The sequence below is a fragment of the Zophobas morio genome, unplaced genomic scaffold, assembly GCF_036711695.1.
Source record: "Zophobas morio isolate AGI-343-1 ecotype UQ-CSIRO unplaced genomic scaffold, CSIRO_AGI_Zmor_V1 ptg000022l, whole genome shotgun sequence".
Lineage (NCBI taxonomy): Eukaryota > Metazoa > Arthropoda > Insecta > Coleoptera > Tenebrionidae > Zophobas > Zophobas morio.
The window spans coordinates 6,744,321-6,770,887 of NW_026972127.1; the positions used below are offsets into that span (position 1 = coordinate 6,744,321).

Consider the following 26,567-nt stretch of genomic DNA (forward strand, 5'->3'; position numbering starts at 1 on the left):
TTGGTTATGAGCACTTTCAGAAAGTACGAGACCGTCAGTCGCAAAAAGCACGAAAGCGAGCTGAAGGAGCGCCGGGAGCGCGAGGCGGCGAAAAAAGCCGCCGCCGCCAAGAAGCTCGAAGAAGAAAAAATTAAACCCGCGGAGATCACGGAGCTGACGGACGCCGAAGCCGAGAAGTTGCAGGCGGAGCTCGACGCTAAGAAAACCGCTGAAGCACCGGATGGAGAGGGCGTAGCGCCGGAGAAGATTGAAGAGGACGAAGACGCGTCAGAGGTGGGAAAGTTGAAGCCGAATATCGGGAATGGTTGTGACTTGGACAAGTATAAGTGGACGCAGACGCTTCAGGACGTTGAGGTAAGTGAAAAAATGTGTGTTTTGGGTGGTTTTTTATTGATAATTTAAAAATCAATTTACAAGTTTCCAAGGAGGCGCAGGACCTGCCTGAAAGTTAAAATATAAATACTATACATAGTGGTAATGATTGTTTCTAGATATCACAGTAACATCAAAATAGATCTACTAATGCGTAACTTATGATTTAAAACAACCACAATTTGGTCCAGTTGGTAAAACTGCTATAACTTAAATTACGTCTTTAAATAAAAATTAAATATCAACTAATGATCCTACTCGCATAATTGACATTCCTTTTGGGTTTAGAATTGAGAGAGAGAGACTACAATGGAGAGATTTTAGCCTCGTAAGTCTAGAATGCCCATGCTTGTCGTCTTTTCTTCATTTTAGTCTTTTGGCTCTCACTGTAACAAATTGATTAGTTTGTGTATAATTTTAATTGTGTAATTACGTACTTTCTAAGAGGAATATCGCAGCCATTATGCCTATCATGAACAAGGCGGACATCGTCAAAACTAATATAGTTAATTGATGCTTCCTACAAAAACTTCTTTGTCTAACGACGGGTCTCGTATTCATATTGACTACAGTAAAATGCATTGAACTAGCTACTGAGACAGCATCTGGGTCAGGTTTTTTCAAGTCGCTCGCTGGCAGTGATAAATGATCATTGTTATTGGTTTGTTGCAAGTAATACTGGATATTTTGATGTCTAGTCAGGTTTCTGTCTTCAGTTGAGTCTTGGCTTTCTATTTGGGCTAAATTAGCTGCTGTCAGTAGCAAAGAACCGGACCTTGCGCTCTGCAAAAGACACGTCGATTAATATACAAAAAGCGAGGGTGCTAATTCCGCACCTGGCACAAAAATACTTACTTGTGTGCTATTATTACTGGTCGTCGAACCTTCTGAACTCTTTGAGCTTCTGGCTAGTGTGGGTCTGGGGATGTGCCAACTCTTGTTGAGCTCTGCGGGGATCTGAAAAAGCGAATTTGTGGTTAAACGACTGGTAATTCATCCGATTACGCAACAGTGAAGTATCGCTGTATAACAGGTGTCAATACGGAATCGACTGGTACTAGCGAACCAAGGCCTGTCGCATTGCATTCACACGCAAAAAACAATTCCATTAGTCCGACTGAACGTTCTCTTTGTGTCTTTCGCTTAAGGGTAAACTCGGTTCGGCACACCCAAGAAATTATTGAACTTGACTCGAAAATTCGTTAATTCGGACGAATCATCCATCAACAAAGTTATGATAATTTCACTTTCGGCCTCGTTTTTATTAATCAGTGGACAATTTCCTTATTAGGTCGGCGCGCTTTTTTCGATCGCGACGCTCGTTTTTATGGATCGTGTTTACATGACATTTTGCAATAATTATTTTTAATTGGCTTTGTTGAGGACCTCACAAAAGCGTGCGTCCTGACATTTGGCGTTCGATTCATTTCGGTAGCATTGAATTTCGCAAATTGGCTGTTTAATTTCCTTAATGACACGAAAACCGACACCTATTCAGAGAAAAAGCTATCAATTAAGAGCGCGCTGTTTTCGGATAATAGGCGGCGTTAATACATTTTTATCTCGGTCATGGCTAATTTGGCTTAGATTGTATGGTAGCGGCGATTAATTGGGCTAATATTTCACGAGCGACCTTTGAGAGAGAAAAATGTGTCAGATCCCACCAGGAATCCGAAAGATGGACGAGGAAATCGCACTTATTTCGCCGTCGTTCGCGGTGTTAATGACTGTAACCTTTCTTCTGGAATTTGGATGTTTTTATTTACTTCGGTTGTATTACAGGCGGTACTTGAGCCGACCTTGTCTGAAATCATTAATATTTGCTTTGACACATTCCGGATCCAGCTAACGATGCAGCGAACTCCGACTGTGACGACATTGGTAGATTTTCGCTTGCATCATCAATAATCACTTAATTCGCGCTTCTAAAGGTACGTTCGTCACCTACGGGCGGTTTGACACGTGCTTACGTAGCTCGCGGCTGTCGGAAGTGTGCATCAAGGACGACAATAGTGTGCGAACGGCGTAACTATATTTGTGTATAAATGAGCGATATTAATCAACATCAATTAAGAAATACGTTTCAAAGACACTATCCAACCTCCACGGCTAAAGCCATATGTACATCTTGTTAATTGCGGCAATGCGCGATATTCTAATTTATTGGCCGGTAATTTACATAGATAAGTGAGTAGTGTTACAGGTCACGGAACATAGCCGGCAATTAGTCACTTGTGGCTTAAGCTATCAGATCTTTTCTAAGACGCTGCGGTTTTTGATTTACGAGATTGTTGTTCGTTAGAAACTAATCAAAAAGTTTCGAAACTTAACTCTTGTTTGTTAATCCCGAGTTATGATTAAATATCCTTTCTCTCGTTTTTTCTCAACCGTCGTCCCGCTGCACAAAAGCCGAATGAAACACAAATAAAGAAAATAACGAAAGTAATTAACGGCTCCTACAATTATTAGACCGAATACTGTTCGCTTTTAAAAATTGTTTTCGCAATTGCTGCCCGTCTTATGTGATATTCGTGCATTTTAAACGAAAACACTTCCTCGTTTACTTACATAAAATAGGCGAAATTTTTCACCTGAAATAACGCAGGCCGTTTCCGGATTAATGAGCGTCATAGTGAAAAGTTACGAGACAGAGGCGTAAACGGCCCACGAATTATAATTAAGCTCATTAATTAGCAACTCGGGCGGATATAATTGACTTTATAGAGCGCGGTGACGTAACGATTCGCTGGTTTTTTAGTCACTGGTCGTATTTTCGGACGTATGTGAAACAGCGAAAAATTAATAAACGCGTAAGACAAAAAAGTAATCGTGCTTGCTCGCATACATTTTGTTTGTGCAATTATTAACCATAATTCTGTTTCAACTCAACGAACCAATTACTCCAAATGACGGTTCCCATTTTTTGTGTCGCAACAAAATTTTCGAGTAATTTTTTTTAACTGAACGAAATTTTTTTCCGCAAATAATAATAATCAGTTCTATGGCAACATATTTGCCAGCCTCTTGAAAAGGAACTTTTAAAATTTTGTTCAAACTTCCGGGTTGTGGTATTTTATTTTGAGATTATTTTTCTAAATATTTGCTTTATTTACTGAACCTTTCAAAACATTTTTATAAATTCAACCGACCTCAAAATAACATTCCTGTGGTATCAAGTGTAGCTCGATTTCAGTCTCCATTAACATGGCAAATTAAGAACGTCGAGATTTTTAAAGAAAACACAATTTTTTTTGCTGTAAGTTATGCTGGTTTCAATGTGACCATCAGACATATTGCATCTTTGTTAATACAATTACCCATATGGGTAGTTGGATGATTAAATTAAGAACCAGTCAACGAAAACCGAAAGTAGAAAAATACATATTTAAAATTTAGAGAAATTTTTATAATCCAAATATTGCGCGGAGGTCAATAGAATTTTAAGGAAGTGTTGTTAAAACTAAAGAAAAAAACTAGAGTTGCTTATTTAAATTCAGTCGTAAAGTCAGGAATGCTTTGAATAATTATTTAATTATTACAATTTAGTTTTTGTGTGATTGTCACCTTGTTTCATATATATTTTATCCACGTTGTACTCATTGTTATTTATATTTATGTTAATTTATTAGTATTATCAACCAATTTTATTTTTTACAAAATTAATTTTGACGAACGATTAAATCTAATCAGAAGGTTGAAAAAGCAGATAATTTTATCGTCACGTTTGAAGGTTTCGCCCCCTTGTTTCCCAAATTGTGACACGATGATTGCGATTTGAAGCAATTCCATTTCTATTCCTCATCAAGTTCCACATAATTTTAATTGTGTTTTGAGGTCAATGCCAGAGTGTTTACCGTATTTTAAATAATGGGAGAACAAGAGGATGCGTGTTTACACAACAAATTTCTTATTTATTTTAATCGTCCGTGCTCATCGGTGCGTTAATTTCAATGATCGCGACTCTCTCTGACTATTATTGAGACGTATGCGTCTTCGAGTAGGAAATATTGCCAATGCACCACACTCAGTCGAGACAATGCGCTTTTTATAGGAAATAACTTTCACGAAACAATCAATGGCAAGATTTCAAGCTGTAATTATTTTTTTCTCTTGTTTCAACTTGAATGTTTACTTATTAATTACCGGTTACGATTTTATGTAATTAAAGAAAGGAGTCAAGGTTTTGGGTAGGGTTTCAACGTCACTGATTTTGTGCCGAATCCCTTAGAACTTGGAATAATTTTCTCTAATTACTAACGAAACTTTCCGTTTCGAACGTACAACACGAAACGTAGGTGCATTAATCACATCGTAATTTCGCGTTGCAAAATCGGGTCATTTCAGAAAAAATCGCGCTTCCAGTGAACGTTCGCGGTGCATTTTTCGAAGGCGTGGGAGGCTGAGTATTCTATTACCTTCGGTGCGATCAATGTCAATGCGTGAAATTAATAAACGCATTGTCGCTTTTGAATTATGAGCGAATCAAGGTTTATAGCTTCATCTGTGAATTTCGATCTAATCCTCGGGATGATTTATCGGGCACGTTTCTCAGGATTAACTGTTAATTACGTGTAAGAGCGGTTGCACTTTTTGAAATTATTACGACATGCATAATCGTAGTCGCATGCGAGCGCTTTGTGATAATTTGTCGCGATATTTTTATCTCCACAAAAACTGTTGCGATAGCATAATTTGGCACTTTTTCCCAAGCTAAAGTAACTTACGTTATCTGATTCAAAACCTTTGTTGTCCATGGTCGTGCTATTAAACTACCGAAAATCAAATACATCCACTAAACCACACCACTCTCAGAACTCTCAACTTTACTTGCGGCGCGAACCGTGCTTACTGTTTCAGCATCCTGTAAGCGAATTCTTAAATAAGGTTAGTCGTGCCCACCATTTCGACCGGACCGGCGTGCGGCACACGGGACTCCGGAGCGAGTCCGGGCCGGATCTCGAGCGGGGGATTGCCGATTGAGTCACATGGGACGGCTGACGGTCACCCGATTTTACAAAATTATTTTAAGGTTCTTGGTGTTAATTATTTTTAATCGAGCCGACTGGATTTTTACGAACGGAGTGTGGGTATGATTTATGGAATAATTTTAATTTAATTTAAAATTTGTGGTGATCGAAGTAAAAATTGAGGTTTTAACACGAAGTCGAAGAGTCGAGGAAATCCGTTGGATTTAATTTAAAATTTTAACAAATGGTAAAAGTTGAGGTCATTGCAAACGCTTAATGATAACAATTATTTTAATTTTGTAGCTTTGTATCGTTCGAGACTTCTAGTTAACCGTAGAAAAATATCAATGTCTAAACCTATTAAAAATAATTGTGGCTATTAAATCTGACTAGTGGCTTTGAAACCACAATTAAAACGCATTTTTTCAACAAAAAATTCATGCCTTCGTTATTGTTACAAGCAAATAAACATCAATATATTTTTTTTAATTTTAAATTACATATTTCGTAAATAGCCACAAATTAAGAAAAAAATCAGAATTTACTTCTGCCATCAGTCGATGAATATTAATTCGATTTTAAGCAAAATCGCCATTATTTGCTATCTAAAAAAAAAATTTTTCTAGTTTCGAAGTTCACAATTTCAAAATGATCCAAGACACGGACCTTCCGTTTATACCAGTCGATTTCTCGCAGTTTTTTAGTCATGAAAATGTATTCTTTAGAGCGGATAATGTAGTTGTTCGGACCTGAGAGATCGATAAAGCAGACAATGTAATTTTTTTAGCACAATATAAAATTTTTGTTTTATTTAAACAGCGTCATAGATCAGCTCTGAACTCGGATTCGTATTCAGGCGGCCCGAATTAGGAAGGAGTGAGACCTCAATCAACTAAGATATTTTGAAATAATTGAAATCTGAAATTTTCGCCAGCCGGAAAATAAGATGAAAAATGAAACTCTCCCGATCAGCCTGAAATTGAGTTCCCAGACTAATTTTGGTCCGCAGAATTCATTTCTGCCGGCAGTTGTTGCATAGTAATTCGATTTCAACCGAAATCACGTTTATTCGGTATATGAAAAAATATTTTTCGAGTTGAGGGGCTCACAATTTCAAAACGGTCCAAGACACGGACTTCGGTTTTATACCAATCGATTCCTTGCAGTTTTTTGATTATGAACACGTATTTTTTAGAGCGGATAAAGTATTTGTTCAGGCCTGAAAGATCGACAAAGCAGACAATGTGATTTTTTTTTAGCAGAATATAAAATTTTTGTTTTAATTAAAAAGCGTCGTAGGTCAACTCTGAACTCGGATTCGTATTCAGGGGGTTCGAATTAAGAAGGAGAGCAATTTTGAAAAAACTGAGAGTCCAATTAACAAAGATATTTTGAAATAATTGAAATCTGAAATTTTTGCTATTCCGGAAAATATAGATGAAAAATGAAACTCTTCCGATCTGCCTGAAATTGAGTTTATGGACTAATTTTGCACTTCAGATTTCATTTCTGCCAGGAATTGTTGCATAGTAATTCGATTTCAACCGAAATCACGTTTATCCTCTATCTTAAAAAATATTTTTTGTGTTTAGGGGCACACAATTTTAAAACGGTCAAAGACACGGACTTCGGACTCATACCAATCGATTCCTTGCAGTTTTCTGGTAATGAAAACATATTCTTTAAAGCGGATAATGTAGTTGTTTGGGCTGAGAGATCGATAAAGCAGAAAATGCCATTTTTTTTTTGGTAGCATTATATAAAATTTTTCTTTGAATTAAAAAGCGTCGTAGGTCAACTCTGAACCTGGATTCGTATTCAGGCGGTCCGAATTACGAAGGAGAGCAATTTTGAAAAAAACTGACAGTCCAATTAACAGAGATATTTTGAAATGATTGAAATCTGAAATTTTTGCTATTCCGGAAAATATAGATGAAAAATGAAACTCTTCCGATCTGCCTGAAATTGAGTTTATGGACTAATTTTGCACTTCAGATTTCATTTCTGCCAGGAATTGTTGCATAGTAATTCGATTTCAACCGAAATCACGTTTATCCTCTATCTTAAAAAATATTTTTTGAGTTTAGGGGCACACAATTTTAAAACGGTCAAAGACACGGACTTCGGACTCATACCAATCGATTCCTTGCAGTTTTCTGGTAATGAAAACATATTCTTTAAAGCGGATAATGTAGTTGTTTGGGCTGAGAGATCGATAAAGCAGAAAATGCCATTTTTTTTTTTTGGTAGCATTATATAAAATTTTTCTTTGAATTAAAAAGCGTCGTAGGTCAACTCTGAACCTGGATTCGTATTCAGGCGGTCCGAATTACGAAGGAGAGCAATTTTGAAAAAAACTGACAGTCCAATTAACAGAGATATTTTGAAATGATTGAAATCTGAAATTTTTGCTAAGCTGGAAAATTAATATGAAAAATGACACTCTTCCGATTTGCCTGAAATTGAGTTTATGAGCTAATTTTGCACTGCAGAATTCATTTCTGGCAGCAGTTGTTGCATAGTAATTCGATTTCAACCGAAATCACGTTTATCCTCTATCTTAAAAAATATTTTTTGAGTTTAGGGGCTCATAATTTCAAAACGGTCCAAGACGCGAACTTCGGAATTATACCAACTGATTCCTTGTAGTTTTCTGGTTATGAAAACGTATTCTTTAAAGCGGACAATGAAGTTGTTTGGGCTTGAGAGATCGATAAAGCAGAAAATGCCTTTTTTTTTCGGTTGCAGTATACACAATTTTTGTTTTAATTAAAAAGCGTCGTAGGTCAACTCTGAACCCGGATTCGTATTCAGGCGGTCCGAATTACGAAGGAGAGCAATTTTGAAAAACCTGAGAGTCCAATTAACAAAGATATTTTAAAATAATTGAAATCTGAAATTTTTCCTAAGCCGGAAAATTAATATGAAAAGTGAAACTCTTCCGATTTGCCTGAAATTGAGTTTATGGACTAATTTTGCACTGCAGAATTCATTTCTGCCAGCAGTTGTTGCATAGTAATTTAATTTCAACCGAAATCACGTTTATCTTCTATCTTAAAAAATATTTTTTGAGTTTAGGGGTCATAATTTCAAAACGGTCTAAGACGCGGACTTCGGATTTATACCAACTGATTCCTTGTAGTTTTCTGGTTATGAAAACGTATTCTTTAAAGCGGACAATGAAGTTGTTTGGGCTTGAGAGATCGATAAAGCAGAAAATGCCTTTTTTTTTCGGTTGCAGTATACACAATTTTTGTTTTAATTAAAAAGCGTCGTAGGTCAACTCTGAACCCGGATTCGTATTCAGGCGGTCCGAATTACGAAGGAGAGCAATTTTGAAAAACCTGAGAGTCCAATTAACAAAGATATTTTAAAATAATTGAAATCTGAAATTTTTCCTAAGCCGGAAAATTAATATGAAAAGTGAAACTCTTCCGATTTGCCTGAAATTGAGTTTATGGACTAATTTTGCACTGCAGAATTCATTTCTGCCAGCAGTTGTTGCATAGTAATTTAATTTCAACCGAAATCACGTTTATCTTCTATCTTAAAAAATATTTTTTGAGTTTAGGGGTCATAATTTCAAAACGGTCTAAGACGCGGACTTCGGATTTATACCAACTGATTCCTTGTAGTTTTCTGGTTATGAAAACGTATTCTTTAAAGCGGATAATGTAGTTGTTTAGGCTTGAGAGATTGATAAAGCAGAAAATGCCTTTTTTTTCGGTGGCACTATATACAATTTTTGTTTTAATTAAAAAGCATCGTAGGTCAACTCTGAACCCGGATTCGTATTCAGGCGGTCCGAATTGTTAAGGAGAGCAATTTTGAAAAAACTGACAGTCCAATTAACTAAAATATTTTGAAATGATGGAAATCTGGAATTTTTGCTAAGCCGGAAAATTAATATGAAAAATGAAAGCCTTCCGATTTGCCTGAAATTGAGTTTATGGACTAGTTTTGCACTGCAGAATTCATTTCTGGCATCATTCGTTGAATATTAATTCGATTTTATGCGAATTCGCGTTTATTCGGTATCTCAAAAAATATTTTTCGAATTTAGGGGCTCATAATTTCAAAACGGTCCAAGACACGGACTTTCGGTTGGTACCAATCGATTCCTTGGAGTCTTTTAGTCGTCAAAACGTGTTTTTACAGACGATAATCTGGTCGTTTGGGCCTGAGAGACCGATAAAGCAGATAATGGCATTTTTCTAAAAGTGGCATGTTAAAAAAAAATCAGGAAGCTCCTTAAGTCAATTTTGACTTCGGATTTGTATTCAGTACGTCCAATTTAGTAAGGAAACCAATTTTGAAAAATATGACCCATTTTGATAATATGTACATGTTATTTTCTAATTTTTGCCTGTTTTTAATGAAAATATCATCACAAATGTGCAGCTATGGTTTTGACGGAAATGAGTACAACTTTTTTTATTTACATAAATTTTTAAGTGGAGATGCTTTATTTGTTATTTTTTAAGTTTTCTTTATGAATAATTAGAATATATTTAGAGCAAAATTGGAAATAGCTAAAGCTAGTTTTTGCAAATATAAGGCTTCTCTAGTGTATATGCAAATACATTAACACCCAAATGTTCCTCCTTATAATTCAAAAAATGCCAATACATAATTTGTTAATTTTTCAAATTTTTTAATTTATGATAAAATAACAAAAATAATTTTAACAATGCCACTTTTCAACTCTAAACAGGTTTTGTCGCTTACGTATTTATTTTATTAATTAATGTTAAATTATGTGATGAGACAAGACTTTACTCGAGTATTCGACGAATTTTAGATGAATCAATTTTTAAAATATCGGCCTTGTATTTAATTTAACATGCGTAGAAAAGATTTTTTAAATGTATTGTTTTTTTTTAATTTCAAAAAAAAAAAAAGAAAAAGTACTAAAAGCTGAAAACTGTTTAATAAATAATTTTCAACGAATGTAATAAAATTGTTGAAATTTTCGTTAAATTTAAACCCTATTTAAGAATGTCAAATTGCATTTCTAAATTTTTTATCAAATCGATTGCAAATTTTTTCACACCTTGTGTAACTTATGATTACCAGACAATTTACAGTTCATTGTTTGTCGAATAAAAAAAATAGTCACGAAGCGCAAATATTGTTCAAAGAATAATCATTTTGTCCCAGATACTTCCAGATTCGTTACCCAAAAATCCACTAGGGTTATTATGAAATTGTCGCGAAAAATCGAAATCGTTCGGTTTGACGTGTGTTCTTTCGGTGATTAATTAATATCGACCCATTTAATAAGATAATAATCTTTGTCTTAATTGAATATTTCTTAATATAGCTAGATCGGTCCATTTACGGCGATAGTTTTGATAATGGCCGGTGAATCGACGACCTCCATAAATTTTGGTCGTTTTCGTGTGATTTACATGCAGTAGTGGTGTCCTTAGATATTAGCATAAACAACTTTTTAAATTCGATATTGTTTTTCTCTAATTGATGGTTTTTTCGGAAGTGGCACAATTCCGGAAAGACATAAACTACGCCGGGTGATTTTCTGTCGATAGACGAAAATTAGGAAAGTCAGCGAGGTAATAATAGACCGGTTATGAGTGTCCCAAGTGTGATAAATGTTGTTGTTTAATTATTTTTAGGACGTTTATGACGTGCGATACAGTAGTCAGCACTGACGTCGCGGAAGTACAAGGTGCTAATTTATTTTGAAAATAGGCAATTTGTAGTGTTATGTTAATTTATCTATTTGTTATAGTTTTTTACGTGTGGTTTCTTTTCCCCCGACGGATCGTTACTCATTTCTATTGACGCTCTTAATTAAGTTTAATAATAAAATAGCCTGTAATTTCTTATATTGGATTTGTGGACGTCCCTGAAGGCTAATCACGGATGATCGTTAAATGTTTTTGTTTTTTGCTAATTACACATTCACAATAATTCACATCCTTGTAATGTATACATTTTTTTTCGTTGAAATTATTTAAGGGTAATCAGTCATTGGTTGCGCAAAATTATTCTTTATTACCGCTCTTGCCAGCGTTTCCAGGTATGCGATTAATCAGCCTCCATGGAGTCTCAAGACCAGCATACCAACTTTTATTACACCGATGGGAATAGTTCAGAATTCCGGTTTATTGAGCAAATTCATTGATTTAAATTGTCCACATATCGAAAAAAAAGTTTAAACCAGACGAATTCCACTTAAATTCTTCACTACCAGTTAATAGCGATTGTGTAATAGACGAGGTGTGTGTGTTTAATGGACCAGCTGTCATTAGATAAATCAAATCTGTGATCACTTCACCAATTGATAATGCATTAACCGGTCCTGTTATTATTTTATTATAAAATGATTGTGATTACGAAGTTGGATAACATACTAAAATTAAATTCAATATATATATCTGCAGAGCATTGCAAGTCGTTCGAAGCGAACGCAGCTCACGACGCTGGAAATAAATTGCCAAATTATCGATTGTTCAGCGTTGTGTACATTTGATATTAACTCGTGAAAGTAATTTTCGTGTGACGAATGTCGAAAATGGCAGCTTTTATGCGAATATGGGTCAAAATGATTGCACAAAGTGCATAAAAACGGGTCGACTGTACACCGATAAATTTCACCTACACGTTTGTGCATTCTTGCAGTTGGGCACGCTGCGATGTGAATTAATGTTTCTGTCGGGCCGTTTCTTGCTTGTCGGCGGGTTTTTGCGCTGTTCTTTCTGGTAATTGTCGTCGATAAAGTTCGGATTTAATTTGAGCAGGATCCGAGGTCGGCTGGAGATGCCAGGCAACATTCTACTTTACATAAAGCATTTTTTAATGATAATATTGTTGGCGGTTTTACGGGTCTTAATTGTGAAAACCTACGGCGCTACAGTGTAATTTTATGATGCACCGTTTAAGGAAGATCCTGGTTGGAGAGTAAACATTGTAATGAGGTGGAACTGCACACCTAATCGGGCAAATCGGATAGGCTTTGTCAACGTGGAATTGTCGAGAGAAGGTAGTTAATTGTGTGAGATTTTTGTGGTCAAATTTGTCATAAAGATTAAGGAAATTGGTAAAATTTTAACCATAGTTTGGGTTTGAATTGAATTTCTCTAGTTTTAACAAATTAAACAACAGTTTGCTAATTACATGTACCTACATGTTGTGTATGAATCCGCCTTGAGATTTTTTCCCGAGCATCCAAATTTCCACAAAAATATCGAAATTTTTCGTTCCGTAGTCGTTAGATTATATCATAAAGTGTTATTTGTTACCATAGACACAGAAAAATTCAAAAAGCTACAAGAAAACTTGAAAATTTATTTTAGAAAATGCAAAACCTGCTGTTTGAAAATCTTGGAAGCGCTTTAAAGTTTTCATAAAAATAGTAATTTGGTAATAAAAATTTGTTTTTTCCTTTCACAAATTTGATGACAAAAGATCTAAAAATTTTGATTGACAAATCGTTTCTAAACTCTGCAAAAAATACAGCTTGTTTATGATCTTAGAGTAAGATTTTTGAATTAAACATCTTCTTGAAAAATTGAGTTTTTGAAAAAAATGTGTAAAATTCAAACAAAAAATGGGACACTTCAAAAAATATACCTAGTGTGTTTATGATCCAGGGACTACGTTTTTGAAATAATCGGTTTTAAAATCAATTTTTTTTTTCAAAAATCTTAAAAATTGGCGTTTTTCATTGGGCGATTATGGACAAATAGTAAAAGTTTCCAAGCAATGAGGTCAAAACCCACAAAAAGTCTCTTTAGGCAATTTTAGAAGGTGGTCGAACCAAGACCGAACTCTCCATCAGGGTATATAGAACTTGAGTTTTTGAAATAATTGCCCTAAAATCCCTAAAAAATTCTGGGACAAATATCTCTACGTACTGATTTTAGAAATATTCGGTTTGACAGTGATTCTTTTTTTAATTCCCAAAAATTTTCCATTTTTCATTGAGCGATTATGAGGCAATTGTAGAAATTTTTGAAGAGAAATTTTTAGGTAATTTTTGAAAAAGCCGGAATCTTCATTGAAAAGTTGAGTTTTTTCAACAATTTGTCTAAAAATCCATCAAAAATTCTGGCATCTAAATCTCGACGTACTAATTTGAAAAATATAACTTGTTTAAGATTTCGGAGTAAGATTTTTGAAATATTCGGTGTGAAAGTCAGATTTTTTAAAGAATCTTCAAAATTGCCATATTTCATGGGACGATTATGGAACAGTGGTAGACATTTTCGAAGAATAAATCGGGCCGAAAATAACTTGTGGAAGTCGAAATGTACAAAAAATCTACGTAATTTTCGAAACTGATGAAAAAAATATTGAAATTTTCATTATTTTCTTGAAAAATTGAGTTTTTGAAAAAAATTTGTAAAATTGCAAACAAAAAATGGGACACTTCGAAAAATATACCTGGTGTGTTTATGATCCAAGCACTACTTTTTGAAATACTCGGTTTTAAAATCAGTTTTTTTTTTCAAAAATCTTAAAAATTGACGTTTTTCATTAGGCGATTGTGGACAAATGCTAAAGGTGTCGAAGGAATGAGGTTAAAACTTAGAAAAACTCTCTTTAGATAATTTTAGAAGGTGGACGAACCAAGACCCCGAACTCTTCATAAGGGTACAGAAAAATTGAGTTTTTGAAATAATTGCCCTAAAATCCCTAAAAAATTCTGGGACATATATTTCGACGTACTGATTTTAGAAATATTCGGTTTGACAGTGATTTTTTTTTTAATTCCTAAAAATTTTCCATTTTTAATTGAGCGATTATGAAGCAATTGTAGAAATTTATTAAAAGAAATGTTTAGGTAATTTTTGAAAAAGTCGGAATCTTCATTGAAAAGTTGAGCTTTTTCAACAATTTGTCTAAAAATCCATCAAAAATTCTGACATCTAAATCTCGACGTACTAATTTGAAAAATATAGCTTGTTTATGATTTCGGAGTAAGATTTTTGAAATATTCAGTGTGAAAGTCAGATTTTTTAAAGAATCTTCAAAATTGCCATATTTCATGGGACGATTATGGAACAGTGGTAGACATTTTCGAAGAATAAATCGGGCCGAAAATAACTTGTGGAAGTCGAAATGTACAAAAAATCTACGTAATTTTCGAAACTGATGAAAAAAATGTTGAAATTTTCATAATTTTCTTGAAAAATTGAGTTTTTGAAAAAAATTTGTAAAATTGCAAACAAAAAATGGGACACTTCGAAAAATATACCTGGTGTGTTTATGATCCAAGCACTACTTTTTGAAATACTCGGTTTTAAAATCAGTTTTTTTTTCAAAAATTTTAAAAATTGACGTTTTTCATTAGGCGATTGTGAACAAATGGTAAAAGTGTCGAAGGAATGAGGTTAAAACTTAGAAAAACTCTCTTTAGATAATTTTAGAAGGTGGACGAACCAAGACCCCGAACTCTTCATAAGGGTACAGAAAAATTGAGTTTTTGAAATAATTGCCCTAAAATCCCTAAAAAATTCTGGGACATATATCTCGACGTACTGATTTTAGAAATATTCGGTTTGACAGTGATTTTTCTTTTAATTCCTAAAAATTTTCCATTTGTTATTGAGCGATTATGAAGCAATTGTGGAATTTTTGAAGAGAAATTTTTAGGTAATTTTTGAAAAAGTCGGAATCTTCATTGAAAAGTTGAGTTTTTTGAACAATTTGTCTAAAAATCCATAAAAAATTCTGACATCTAAATCTCGACGTACTAATTTGACAAATATAGCTTGTTTATGATTTCGGAGTAAGATTTTTGAAATATTCAGTGTGAAAGTCAGATTTTTTAAAGAATCTTAAAAATTGCTATATTTCCTGGGACAATTATGGAACAATGGTAGAAATTTTCGAAGAATAAATTGGGCCGAAAATAACTTGTGGAAGCCGAAATGTACAAAAAAATGTTGAAATTTTCATAATCTTCTTGAAAAATTGAGTTTTTGAAAAAAATATGTAAAATTGCAAACAAAAAAATGGGACACTTCGAAAAATATACCTAGTGTGTGTTCATAATCCAGGGACTACGTTTTTGAAATAATCGGTTTTAAAATCAATTTTTTTTTTCAAAAATCTTAAAAATTGGCGTTTTTCATTGGGCGATTATGGAAAAATAGTGAAAGTTTCGAAGGAATGAGGTCAAAACCTACAAAAAGTCTCTTTAGGCAATTTTAGAAGGTGGTCGAACCAAGACCGAACTCTCCATCAGGTATAGAAAACTCGAGTTTTTGAAATAATTGCCCTAAAATCCCTAAAAAATTCTGGGACATATATCTCGACGTACTGATTTTAGAAATATTCGGTTTGACAGTGATTTTTCTTTTAATTCCTAAACATTTTCCATTTTTTATTGAGCGATTATGAAGCAATTGTGGAATTTTTGAAGAGAAATTTTTAGGTAATTTTTGAAAAAGTCGGAATCTTCATTGAAAAGTTGAGTTTTTTCAACAATTTGTCTAAAAATCCATCAAAAATTCTCACATCTTAATCTCGACGTACTAATTTGAAAAATATAACTTGTTTGTGATTTCGGAGTAAGATTTTTAAATATTCGGTGTGAAAGTCAGTTTTTTGAAAGAATCTTAAAAATTGCCATGTTTCATACGACGATTATAGGAACAATGGTAGAAATTTTCGAAGAATAAATCGGGTCGAAAATAACTTGTGGAGAACGAAATGTACAAAAAATCTAGGTAATTTTCGAAACTGATGAAAAAAATGTTGAAATTTTCATAATCTCCTTGAAAAATTGAGTTTTTGAAAAAAATGTGTAAAATTGCAAACAAAAAAAGGGGCATTTCGAAAAATATACCTAATGTGTTTATGATCCAGGGACTACGTTTTTGAAATAATCGGTTTTAAAATCAATTTTTTTATTCAAAAATCTTAAAAATTGGCGTTTTTCATTGGCCGATTATGGAAAAATAGTAAAAGTTTCGAAGGAATGAGGTTAAAACTTACAAAAAGTCTCTTTAAGCAATTTTAGAAGGTGGTCGAACCAAGACCGAACTCTCCATCAGGGTATAGAAAACTTGAGTTTTTGAAATAATTGCCCTAAAATCCCTAAAAAATTCTGGGACATATATCTCGACGTACTGATTTTAGAAATATTCGGTTTGACAGTGATTTTTTTTTTTAATTTCTAAAAATTTTCCATCTTTCATTGAGCGGTTATAAGGCAATTGTAGAAATTTTTGAAGAGAAATTTTTAGGTAATTTTTGAAAAAGTCGGAATCTTTATTGAAAAGTTGAGTTTTTTCAACAATTTGTCTAAAAATCCATCAAAAATTCTGACATCTAAATCTCGACGTACTAATTTGAAAAATATAGCTTGTTGATGATTTCGGAGTAAGATTTTTGAAATATTCGGTGTGAAAGTGAGATTTTTCAAAGAATCTTAAAAATTGCCATATTTCATGGGGCGATTATGGAACAATGGTAGAAATTTTCGAAGAATAATTCGGGCTGAAAATAACTTGTGAAAGCCGAAATGTACAAAAAATGTACGTAATATTCGAAACTGATGAAAAAAATGTTGAAATTTTCATAATTTTCTTGAAAAATTGAGTTTTTGAAAAAAATTTGTAAAATTGCAAACAAAAAATGGGACACTTCGAAAAATATACCTAGTGTGTTTATGATCCAGGGACCACTTTTTGAAATAATCGGTTTTAAAATCAATTTTTTTTTCAAAAATCTTAAAAATTGGCATTTTTCATTGGGCGGTTATGGACAAATAGTAAAAGTTTCGAAGGAATGATGTCAAAACCTACAAAAAGTCTCTTTAGGCAATTTTAGAAGGTGATCGAACCAAGACCGAACTCTCCATCAGGGTATAGAAAACTTGAGTTTTTGAAATAATTGCCCTAAAATCCCTAAAAAATTCTGGGACATATCTCGACGTACTGATTTTAGAAATATTCGGCTTGACAGTGATTTTTTTTTAATTCCTAAAAATTTTCCAAGTTTAATTGTGCGATTATGAAGCAATTGTAGAAATTTTTGAAAAGAAATTTTGAGTACTTTTTGAAAAAGTCGGAATCTTCATTGAAAAGTTGAGTTTTTTCAACAATTTGTATAAAAATCCATCAAAAATTCTGACATCTAAATCTCGACGTACTAATTTGAAAAATATAGCTTGTTTATGATTTCCGAGTAAGATTTTTGAAATATTCGTTGTGAAAGTCAGATTTTTGAAAGAATCTTAAAAATTGCCATATTTCATGGGACGATTATGGAACAATGGTAGAAATTTTCGAAGAATAAATCGGGTCGAAAATAACTTGTGGAAGTCGAAATGTACAAAAATCTACGTAATTTTCGAAACTGATGAAAAAAATGTTGAAATTTTCATAATCTTCTTGAAAAATTGAGTTTTTGAAAAAAATGTGTAAAATTGCAAACAAAAAATGGGACACTTCGAAAAATATACCTAGTGTGTTTATGATCCAGGGACTACGTTTTTGAAATAATGGGTTTTAAAATCAAACAATTTTTTCAAAAATCTTAAAAATTGGCGTTTTTCATTGGGCGATTGTAGACAAATGGCAAAAGTGTCGAAGGAATGAGGTTAAAACTTACAAAAACTCTCTTTAGATAATTTTAGAATGTGGTCGAACCAAGACCGAACTCTCCGTCAGGGTATAGAAAACTTGAGTTTTTGAAATAATTGCCCTAAAATCCCTAAAAAATTCTGGGACATATATCTGGACGTACTGATTTTAGAAATATTCGGTTTGACAGTGATTTTTTTTAATTCCTAAAAATTTTCCATTTTTAATTGAGCGATTATGAAGCAATTGTAGAAATTTTTGAAAAGAAATTTTTTTAGGTAATTTTTGAAAATGGTCGAAAATGGAAATAGTTTTAAACAAAATTATTACGGTTTAAATTTTACAATTTTTTATATCATTGAAATCGTAATTTAATGATCGATCAAAATCGCTCTACTCAAACTCTCCAGATTTAAAATCTGATTACTAATGATTATATATTTAATTTACAAATTATTACAATCCATCAGAATTTATAAAATATTGCATACAACCTTGCATCGGTGGGAGCAATTTGTTTTCTAATTCCCAAATGCGGTGATTTATATATCAGCTTAAAAAAATCTTGTTAAAAGCCGAATTACTTATCTCGTTTGATCTTTTCGTAATCAGATCCGCAATAAATAATTAGTTATTTGTATTCATTTCGTACTGAGGGTCTCCGGGAAATAGCGTGTTCGAGTTCGGCTATGCCGCCAATAAATCCATAATCGCCAACGAAGGCAAAACGTTCTCGATTGTTATATCCGTTTTGTCTGCGATGGTGTCAAAACGGGTGTTTGCATACATTAATAAGCCCCGACATTGTATCGGTACTCATGTAGTCCATTTATAAAAGAGCCGCTGGTCACAATTCTTGTCAAATAAATCAGAAAAATATCACGCTTAAAAATGAAATTAAATTAAGCGCTGGCCATAAATGTTGAGTTTTGAGTTATTATACCTTCAGCGGTGTTGTTTTCCTTTATTAAAATAATATAACAATTATTTCTTATTGTCTGGACTGCTTTGCAATATGTACCGCCTTGAGCTGATAATGTGGGGATTTATAATCAGTAACAACCCACATACGGATTATGGAAAAGGTAAATCTCGATCTGTCATTGGTGTTGGAAAGGAATAAATTTTGCTATCAGTGGCGATAGTTCGATTTTGAAAAAACAAATACGCGAAAACAAGGTTGTGTTATTTATATTTTTGTTTTATAGCATTGGTTGAATTCGATACTGCTACGGACGCGCGAATTGCCACTCCTGAACACCACTATTAAATTGTTAGCATTATTTATTGCCTTTTCTCGAATCGGTTGTCATTAATCGATGGTCCTCCTACGATTCTTGTAAAAAATAAAGCTACCTGTAGTGTCAATGCGTCATGCATAAATTTGTAGGGTATCATTATGTAGTTTTTTTATTCAATATCGTCGGAGAACGTCTTTTGAGCAATCACTACCTTATTAAAATTAAAATAAATGTTGAAACTTTATTCAACGATATTCAAAAGCGCAGCGGCTTGTTTATTTACTGAAGCTTTTTGCAGTTATTATTATTTATTATTCCATGAGTAATCGGTTTGCACTTTCTTTATTAACGTCGTTACATAAAGAAAACCTTAATTGCGGTGAGTCAAATATGGATTAATAAATGTCGCGGTTTTTTCGTTTCCTTTATTTTTTGCCACCGTTCGCAGTTACGTATGCACATCAAATTTACATTTTTATCAGATCGGTTGCTGATCTTATCAGCTGTTCGATTTTTGCAGTCGCATAAAAATTACGAAACCCGGTAGGTAACATAGTGTGGCGTGAGTCATTTGCCTTGAAGAATTTTTAACTTGCTACATTAACAGAAACTGGTATAATTTGAAGCGTACTTTTTTTGAGAGCGACCGACCACCTTGGCCAGGTGACCACTCTGCATTTATATAGCACCATCGAAGAAAAGTTATGTGGTGATTAAAACTGAGAGGTTTGTTTTTCTTGTTATTGTTGGGATACCCGATGGGATTTTCATGCGATTCTTTCTGATCGTTTCTTGGGAGAGACTGGATGCTGTTTCCCGGTAGTGTGGAAATTATGCGAATTTTTGAAGAGTGATGAAGTCATTTATGAGTTATTATAATGATTATGAATTAATGAACTTGGAAATAATTCCAATAATTATTAGAAATAATCTTGAAGACGATCGTCGAAGGACAGGTTTATTGGAATGTCATTGTTGTCAACGTGAAAATGTTGATTTTGAAGCACTACAAGTTAAGTGTTAGAAAATTCTCAGAAAATTGATTGCTTCAAATTTTATGCATTGTTTATTTTTAATTAGTTTTTCATATCGGAAATTCAAATAAAATCTCGCCCACACCCGACCCCGAATTCCAAAAACATTCATCATGACTAACACTTGCTAACTAGAGGCGCGTATTTTGTTAAAAGTGGTTCGAGTGCTAATCTACAGGTGCTTCAGGTTAACATGACTATTTGTGTAGGAAACGTGCTATATTTTAATCGTTAAATAAATGTTATTCCAAAATTTCGAAGAACTTTGTTGTGTAGCTTCTCAGACAAATTAAAGTTATATAGTTTTATAATAATTCGTATGTCAAAGGTTGAAAATATGGGTTTATTATTTATTAAACCACAGGTAAAAGAGCTAGTTATGTTATAAATCTTAAGTGAGAGTTACACAATTTTGAGATGGCATTATCAGTTTTATTATCTACACGATAAGCTTAATGTACATTAAAATTTCAAAGTAATGACTTTGGATAACAAAATCGCCAACAAACATACGACAATTTTTTCGTACTCTAGAAGTGCAATTGCAAGAAATTGCAATATTTCGGTTCTCTCTAGAAAAACCCTATCTTATTTTTTTGAAATTGGCAATCTTCTATGTTCTATCCTGCATCCACAGTAGTGTCAAGGTAATAAAACACCCTGTATATAAAAGTAAAAATTACATTAAATTAAAAGCATACCAATTTTTAGGAATTGTCCTGTTATCATATGAAAAGAAAGGGTGGGTGGGCGGGGCTAGTACCTGCTAAGATAAGACTGATTTTAGCAAATGACGTATCCTCTAAGAAATTTAATTCAATTATCATAAGAAAAGACATTAGGGGCTCCAAAGCACCTTCAAATTCTTTCCAAACAAAAAAATGAAATGCCAAAGTTTTCAAAACCCTGCGTTTAAAACGTTCGCAGTTAATTTTAGGACAGTGGATGCGGTAGATTTTTTCAAAATTTTTTGAAAAAAATAAAACACCACAAACCCTAAGATTTTTTTACATTCCTTCAAATGAAAGGGGCTAAAAGTCCCTGAGTTTTTTTAACATTCTCCAAACTAATAGAAACTTGGACACTCCAAGATTATTTCATACTTTTCCAAAATTAAAACACAGGGAGCTCCCGAGATCTTTCAAAATTCTGTCAAAAATAAAACACCTGGGGGAAGGATTCTTTCATATCTGGAAAATAATATTTGGTGTATTTTTTCAAAATTTTTTTAAAATAACGCACGAAGAACCCCCAACATGCTTTCAAATTCTTTCAAAAAGGTTTTTTCGATTTAGATAAAAACATGTCGTGCCCCAAGATTTTTTTGATTTTGAAAAATAGTGCACCACAATCCCAAAGACTTTTTTTAGATTCCTTCATAAGGAAAACACCAAGAATCCCTAATATCCTTTCATATTTCCCAAAATAATACAAACTTGAGGCTCCTTCACATTAAAATAAAGAAATCTTTTCAAATTATTCAAAAATAGAACCCGAGCTTCCACGATTTTTTCACATTCTTAAAAAAGACACTAAGATTTTCTCAAAATTTTTCAAAAATAAAACTCGAGCAACCCCCTGATCTGTTCAAATTCTTTCAAAAATAAAACACCTGGGGGAAGAATTCTTTCACATCTGGAAAATAACATCTGGTGTATTGAAGATTTTTTCAAAATTTTTCAAAAATAACGCACCAAGAACCCCCAACATGCTTTCAAAGTCTTTCAAAAAGATTTTTTCGATTTAGATAAAAACATGTCGTGCCCCAAGATTTTTTTGATTTTGAAAAATAGTGCACCACAATCCCAAAGATTTTTTTTTTAGATTCCTTCATAAGGAAAACACCAAGAATCCCTGATATCCTTTCATATTTTCCAAAATAATACAAACTTGAGGCTTCTCCACATTAAAAAAAAAGAGATTTTTTCAAATTCTTTAAAAATAGAACCCGAGCTTCCACGATTTTTTCACATTCTTAAAAAAGACACTAAGATTTTCTCAAAATTTTTCAAAAATAAAACTCGAGCAACCCCCTGATCTGTTCAAATTCTTTCAAAAATAAAACACCTGGGGGAAGAATTCTTTCACATCTGGAAAATAACATCTGGTGTATTGAAGATTTTTTCAAAATTTTTCAAAAATAACGCACCAAGAACCCCCAACATGCTTTCAAAGTCTTTTAAAAAGATTTTTTCGATTTAGATAAAAACATGTCGTGCCCCAAGATTTTTTTGATTTTGAAAAATAGTGCACCACAATCCCAAAGATTTTTTTTTAGATTCCTTCATAAGGAAAACGCCAAGAATCCCTGATATCCTTTCATATTTTCCAAAATAATACAAACTTGAGGCTCCTTCACATTAAAAAAAAAGAGATCTTTTCAAATCCTTCAAAAATAGAACCCGATCTTCCACGATTTTTTCACTTTCTTAAAAAAGACGACAAGATTTTCTAAAAATTTTTCAAAAATAAAACTCGAGCAACCCCCTGATCTGATCAAATTCTTTCAAAAATAAAACACCTGGGGGAAGGATTCTTTCGCATCTGGAAAATAACATTTGGTGTATTGAAGATTTTTTCAAAATCTTTCAAAAATAACGCCCCCAAGATGCTTTCAAATTCTTTCAAAAAAATTTTTTCGATTTAGTTAAAAACATGTCGTGCCCCAAGATTTTTTTGATTTTGAAAAATAGTGCACCACAATCCCGAAGATTTTTTTTTAGATTCCTTCATAAGAAACACACCAAGAATCCCTGACATCGTTTCACATTTTCCAAATAATATGAACTTGAGGCTCCTTCACATTAAAAAAAAAGAGATTTTTTCAAATTTTTTAAAAATTGAACCCGAGCTTCCACGATTTTTTCACATTCTTATAAAAAACATAGTAACGATTGTTATTATCATAGTTACAATTGTTCTTAATCAGAGATTAAATTTGATTTGCGTTTATGCAACCGGCCCTAAGATTTTCTCAAAATTTTTCAAAAATAAAACTCGAGCAACCCCTGGTCTGTTCAAATTCTTTCAAAAATAAAACACCGAGGTCACCCAAGACTTTTTCAATCCTTTCGAAAACATGTGGTGCCCCCAAGATTTTTTTAAATTTTTTCAAAAATAAACACCACGATCCCTAAGACCTTTTTTACATCCCTTCAAAAGAAAAACACTAATAAGAATTCCTGGTGTTTTATTTTCGGATAAATTCAAAAGAATCGGGTGTATTGTTGCTGAATGAACTTGAAAAAAATCTTTTAAGTTTTTAGTTGTTTATTTTTTTAGGAATTTGAGAAAGTCTTGAGTGCCGCATGTTTTTTTTTTTTTAATTTGGGAGACTGGGGTTATCCATGGTGTATTATTTTGGGAGCCCATGGAGATTTTTTTTGTAAATTATTAAAAACAATTTTAGGGGACTTTGGTGTTCTATTCTTGGAAAATTCTGACATGACCAGTTTTTGAGTTAATTTTGGGAACCCTTTTTTTTTTCTTTTTTTTTTTTCTTTTTTAGTTTAAAACAACGTTGATGTTCTAGGTATTCCTGTTTGGAAAGAAATTGAAAGTGCTTTGGAGCCTCTAGTGCCTTTTCTTACAATACTTTGATTAAATTTTTTAGAAGATATGTCATTTGCTAAAATCAGTCTTATCATAGCAGGTACTAGCCCCGCCCTCCCGCGCTCTATTTTTTTCGAGAATATGTCATTTGCCAAAATGAGTCTTAACAGGTACTAGCCCCACCCACCCACCCTCTCTTTTCTTAGAGGCTATGTTATTTGCCAAAATCTCTCTTATATTAACAGATACTAGCCCCGCCCACCGACCCTTTATTTTTTTTGGAAGGTATTTCATTTGCCAAAATCAGACTTACTTAGCAAGTACTGGCCCCACCCGCCCGCCCTGTCTTTTCTTAGAGGGTATCTCATTTGCCAAAGTCACTCTTATCTAAGGTGCTACTAGCCCCACCCACCCACCCTCTTTTTTCTTAGAGGGTATGTAATTTGCCAAAAATCCGTTTAATCTTAGCAGGTACTAACCTCGCCCACCTGCCCTCTCTTCTCTTAGAGGGTATCTCATTTACCAAAATCAATCTTATATAGACAGCTACTAGTACCGCCCACACACCCTGTTTTTTCTTAGAGGGTATGTCACTGCCAAATTATCAAATGTTTTTTTTTTTTTTGGTTTATTTATTAATGAAAAATAACAACTTGTTTTATTAATAATAATGCACAACGATTAATGACTACTGGTTGTTATGGTTATTGTCCCAACAAAAAAAAATAAAAGGTGGATTTTAGTCACCATCAAAATTTTTTATTATGTTTTTGGGACTTGCGAAACCCCTGCACTGAAGAGGTAATCTGCCATTTTCCAGACACCCGGTATAGCAATTTGTAATGAGGATTTTGTTTTTTAAACGAAAAAATTACTTCCGGAAGATGATTGGAAAAAATCAATGATTTTTTATTAGTTCTTGATTTTTTATTACTTCACAAGCATATTCTAAGGAAACGGTGTATATAATAGGGTCCATCAGTAAAATGGCTACTTTCAAGTTTTCTCGACGTTTCGTAATCCTTAGAGTACGAGAAAATGGTCCCCCGAAAATTTTATATGTGTTAATTGTCGAAGTCTTCCTTTGTCCATCTGTGCGGATTGCTTCGCAGCGCATAGGCTACGGAAGTGTTAATTATGCTACAACCATAGCCTGCTGATTTATTTTAAGTTACAGAGGTTATAATAACTAATAAAATTCACAAAATAAAATTTTATAATTTTTGGAAAAAGTTGTATTTGTTAGACTATACTTCAGGAGCGAAGGAAGTTCTCTTTAAGTAACCTTGGACCAATTTTTTTAGTTTTAATATTTCAACTGTAAAAACTTTCTTTGGAAATTCACACTATGTTTTTTTTCAGTTTAAGATTTAAATTTCTAAGCAGTGTATTTTGTTACCATTTTATGGAAATGTTGCGGTTTATTCTATACCGAACCTACAAATTGGAACGTAGTTCTGATTTTCACTTTAATCTTGTTATTATTTTTTATTTGTTTTTTTTTTCTGGATATCTTGGCCTCTTTTTTTTCTTTAATCAGTTTGTAGAGTTGCAAGCTTTTTGTAGTTTTTGACAATTTCTATTAATTTATTAATTTTTTGTATTCTTAACGTCACCTCATTACAGTTGTTTCATCTTCTTTTTGTCCTCAAAATGTTGATTTTTGAAATTACGTTCACAGTTCTTCTGCATTGACTTTCTGTTACATACCTGGATTAAGTTGTAATTAAATCAAGTAAAAATTTAGGTATCGCATTACTTAATATGTTTCTTTTTCTTTAGTTTTCTTGTTACATATTTCAGTGTTTTTTTTTTCTAAATCAATTTTGTTTATTCTCCTTTTTGGGAATAAATATTTTCCATTTTCTTGTTTAATATTTTGTGTGTACTTTTCCTGTACGAAAAAATAAATCTTGCTTTTCCGTCTGTCTGTCTCTCGTGTCAATTTTCATAGAGATTAGTTTCTGAAACTGCGAGACCAAAATTTGTCAAATCAGTCTACCAACAATTCGATCACGTCCTTTCCAAATTACACGCTAATTAAATTTTATAAAATAATATACTTCCGTACTTGTAGTTTATGATTCCACCTTGACTTTAATCATTGTAGCTTTTTAAAATATGTTTGTGCAAAATTCGCCGCGTTTTTCATAGTCCATACTTACTAAAATAAGACAATTTTTGGCAAATGACATACTCTTTAAGAAAATAGAGGGTGGGTGGGTGGGCGGGGCTAGTATTTCATAAGATACATACATCTGCGATTAACACTCTATAAAACTAGAAACTCAATGTTTTCCTCGCATTTCTCAGTTATTTGAAGACAAATCGTCAAAAATATTTTAGATTCGTAGTCTACGAAAAATGATCTATAAGCCAACTATTTTCCGTTGGGTCAGATCGTCTTTTGACTATTTCGGACAAAAATTTTTGGAAATTACGAAAAATTGTTCTCACATTTCTCGCTAATTTTCGGAAATAGTTGAAAAATTGTCGAAAATGTCAAAAGTGCGAAAATCAGTTTTATCTTATCAAATACCAGCCCCGCCCGCCCACCCTCTATTTTCTTAGACGATATGTCATTTGCCAATATCAGTCTTACCTTAGCAAGTACTAGCCCCGCCCACCCGCCCTCTGTTTTCTTTTAAGGTATGTGATATGCCAAAGTCAGTTTTATCTTAGCAAGTCCTATTTAATTATTGTTTAATAATTTATTTTGACATTTCAATATATAATATGTTATGTGCAGACTTTCAAAAACTGGGCTCTGCGCGCGTGAGTTCAAATCCCCTTCGCGACGAGATTTTTTTTCATTTATAGAATTTATCATATATCAAAATT

General features: G+C 33.1%; 2 protein-coding genes across 2 annotated transcripts in view; one reads left to right on the top strand and one right to left on the bottom strand.

Annotated features, from left to right (window-relative positions):
• Positions 1–26,567, top strand: part of LOC135133474 (nuclear migration protein nudC) — a 119,875-nt gene that overhangs the window by 354 nt on the left and 92,954 nt on the right. Inside the window, exon 3 of the mRNA XM_064061896.1 lies at positions 1–354. Within this exon, the coding sequence (XP_063917966.1) occupies positions 1–354 (354 nt within the window). The remainder of the gene's footprint in view (positions 355–26,567) is intronic.
• Positions 372–5,215, bottom strand: LOC135133475 (uncharacterized). The gene is made up of 4 exons (XM_064061897.1): positions 5,097–5,215; positions 1,228–1,329; positions 810–1,155; positions 372–758 (listed from the first exon to the last, which is right to left on the bottom strand). The coding sequence occupies exons 1-4, from the start codon at positions 5,124–5,126 to the stop codon at positions 736–738; spliced, it is 501 nt and encodes a 166-aa protein (XP_063917967.1). The 5' UTR covers positions 5,127–5,215; the 3' UTR covers positions 372–735.

Excerpts from the sequence above, each read along its gene's own strand:
- LOC135133475 (XM_064061897.1), bottom strand. The coding sequence starts at position 5,126 with ATGGACAACAAAGGTTTTGAATCAGATAAC. Across the intron at positions 1,330-5,096 it reads AAGGTTTTGAATCAGATAAC|ATCCCCGCAGAGCTCAACAA; the intron begins GTAAGTTACTTT and ends TCGCTTTTTCAG. Across the intron at positions 759-809 it reads TGCGATATTCCTCTTAGAAA|TGAGAGCCAAAAGACTAAAA; the intron begins GTACGTAATTAC and ends AATTTGTTACAG.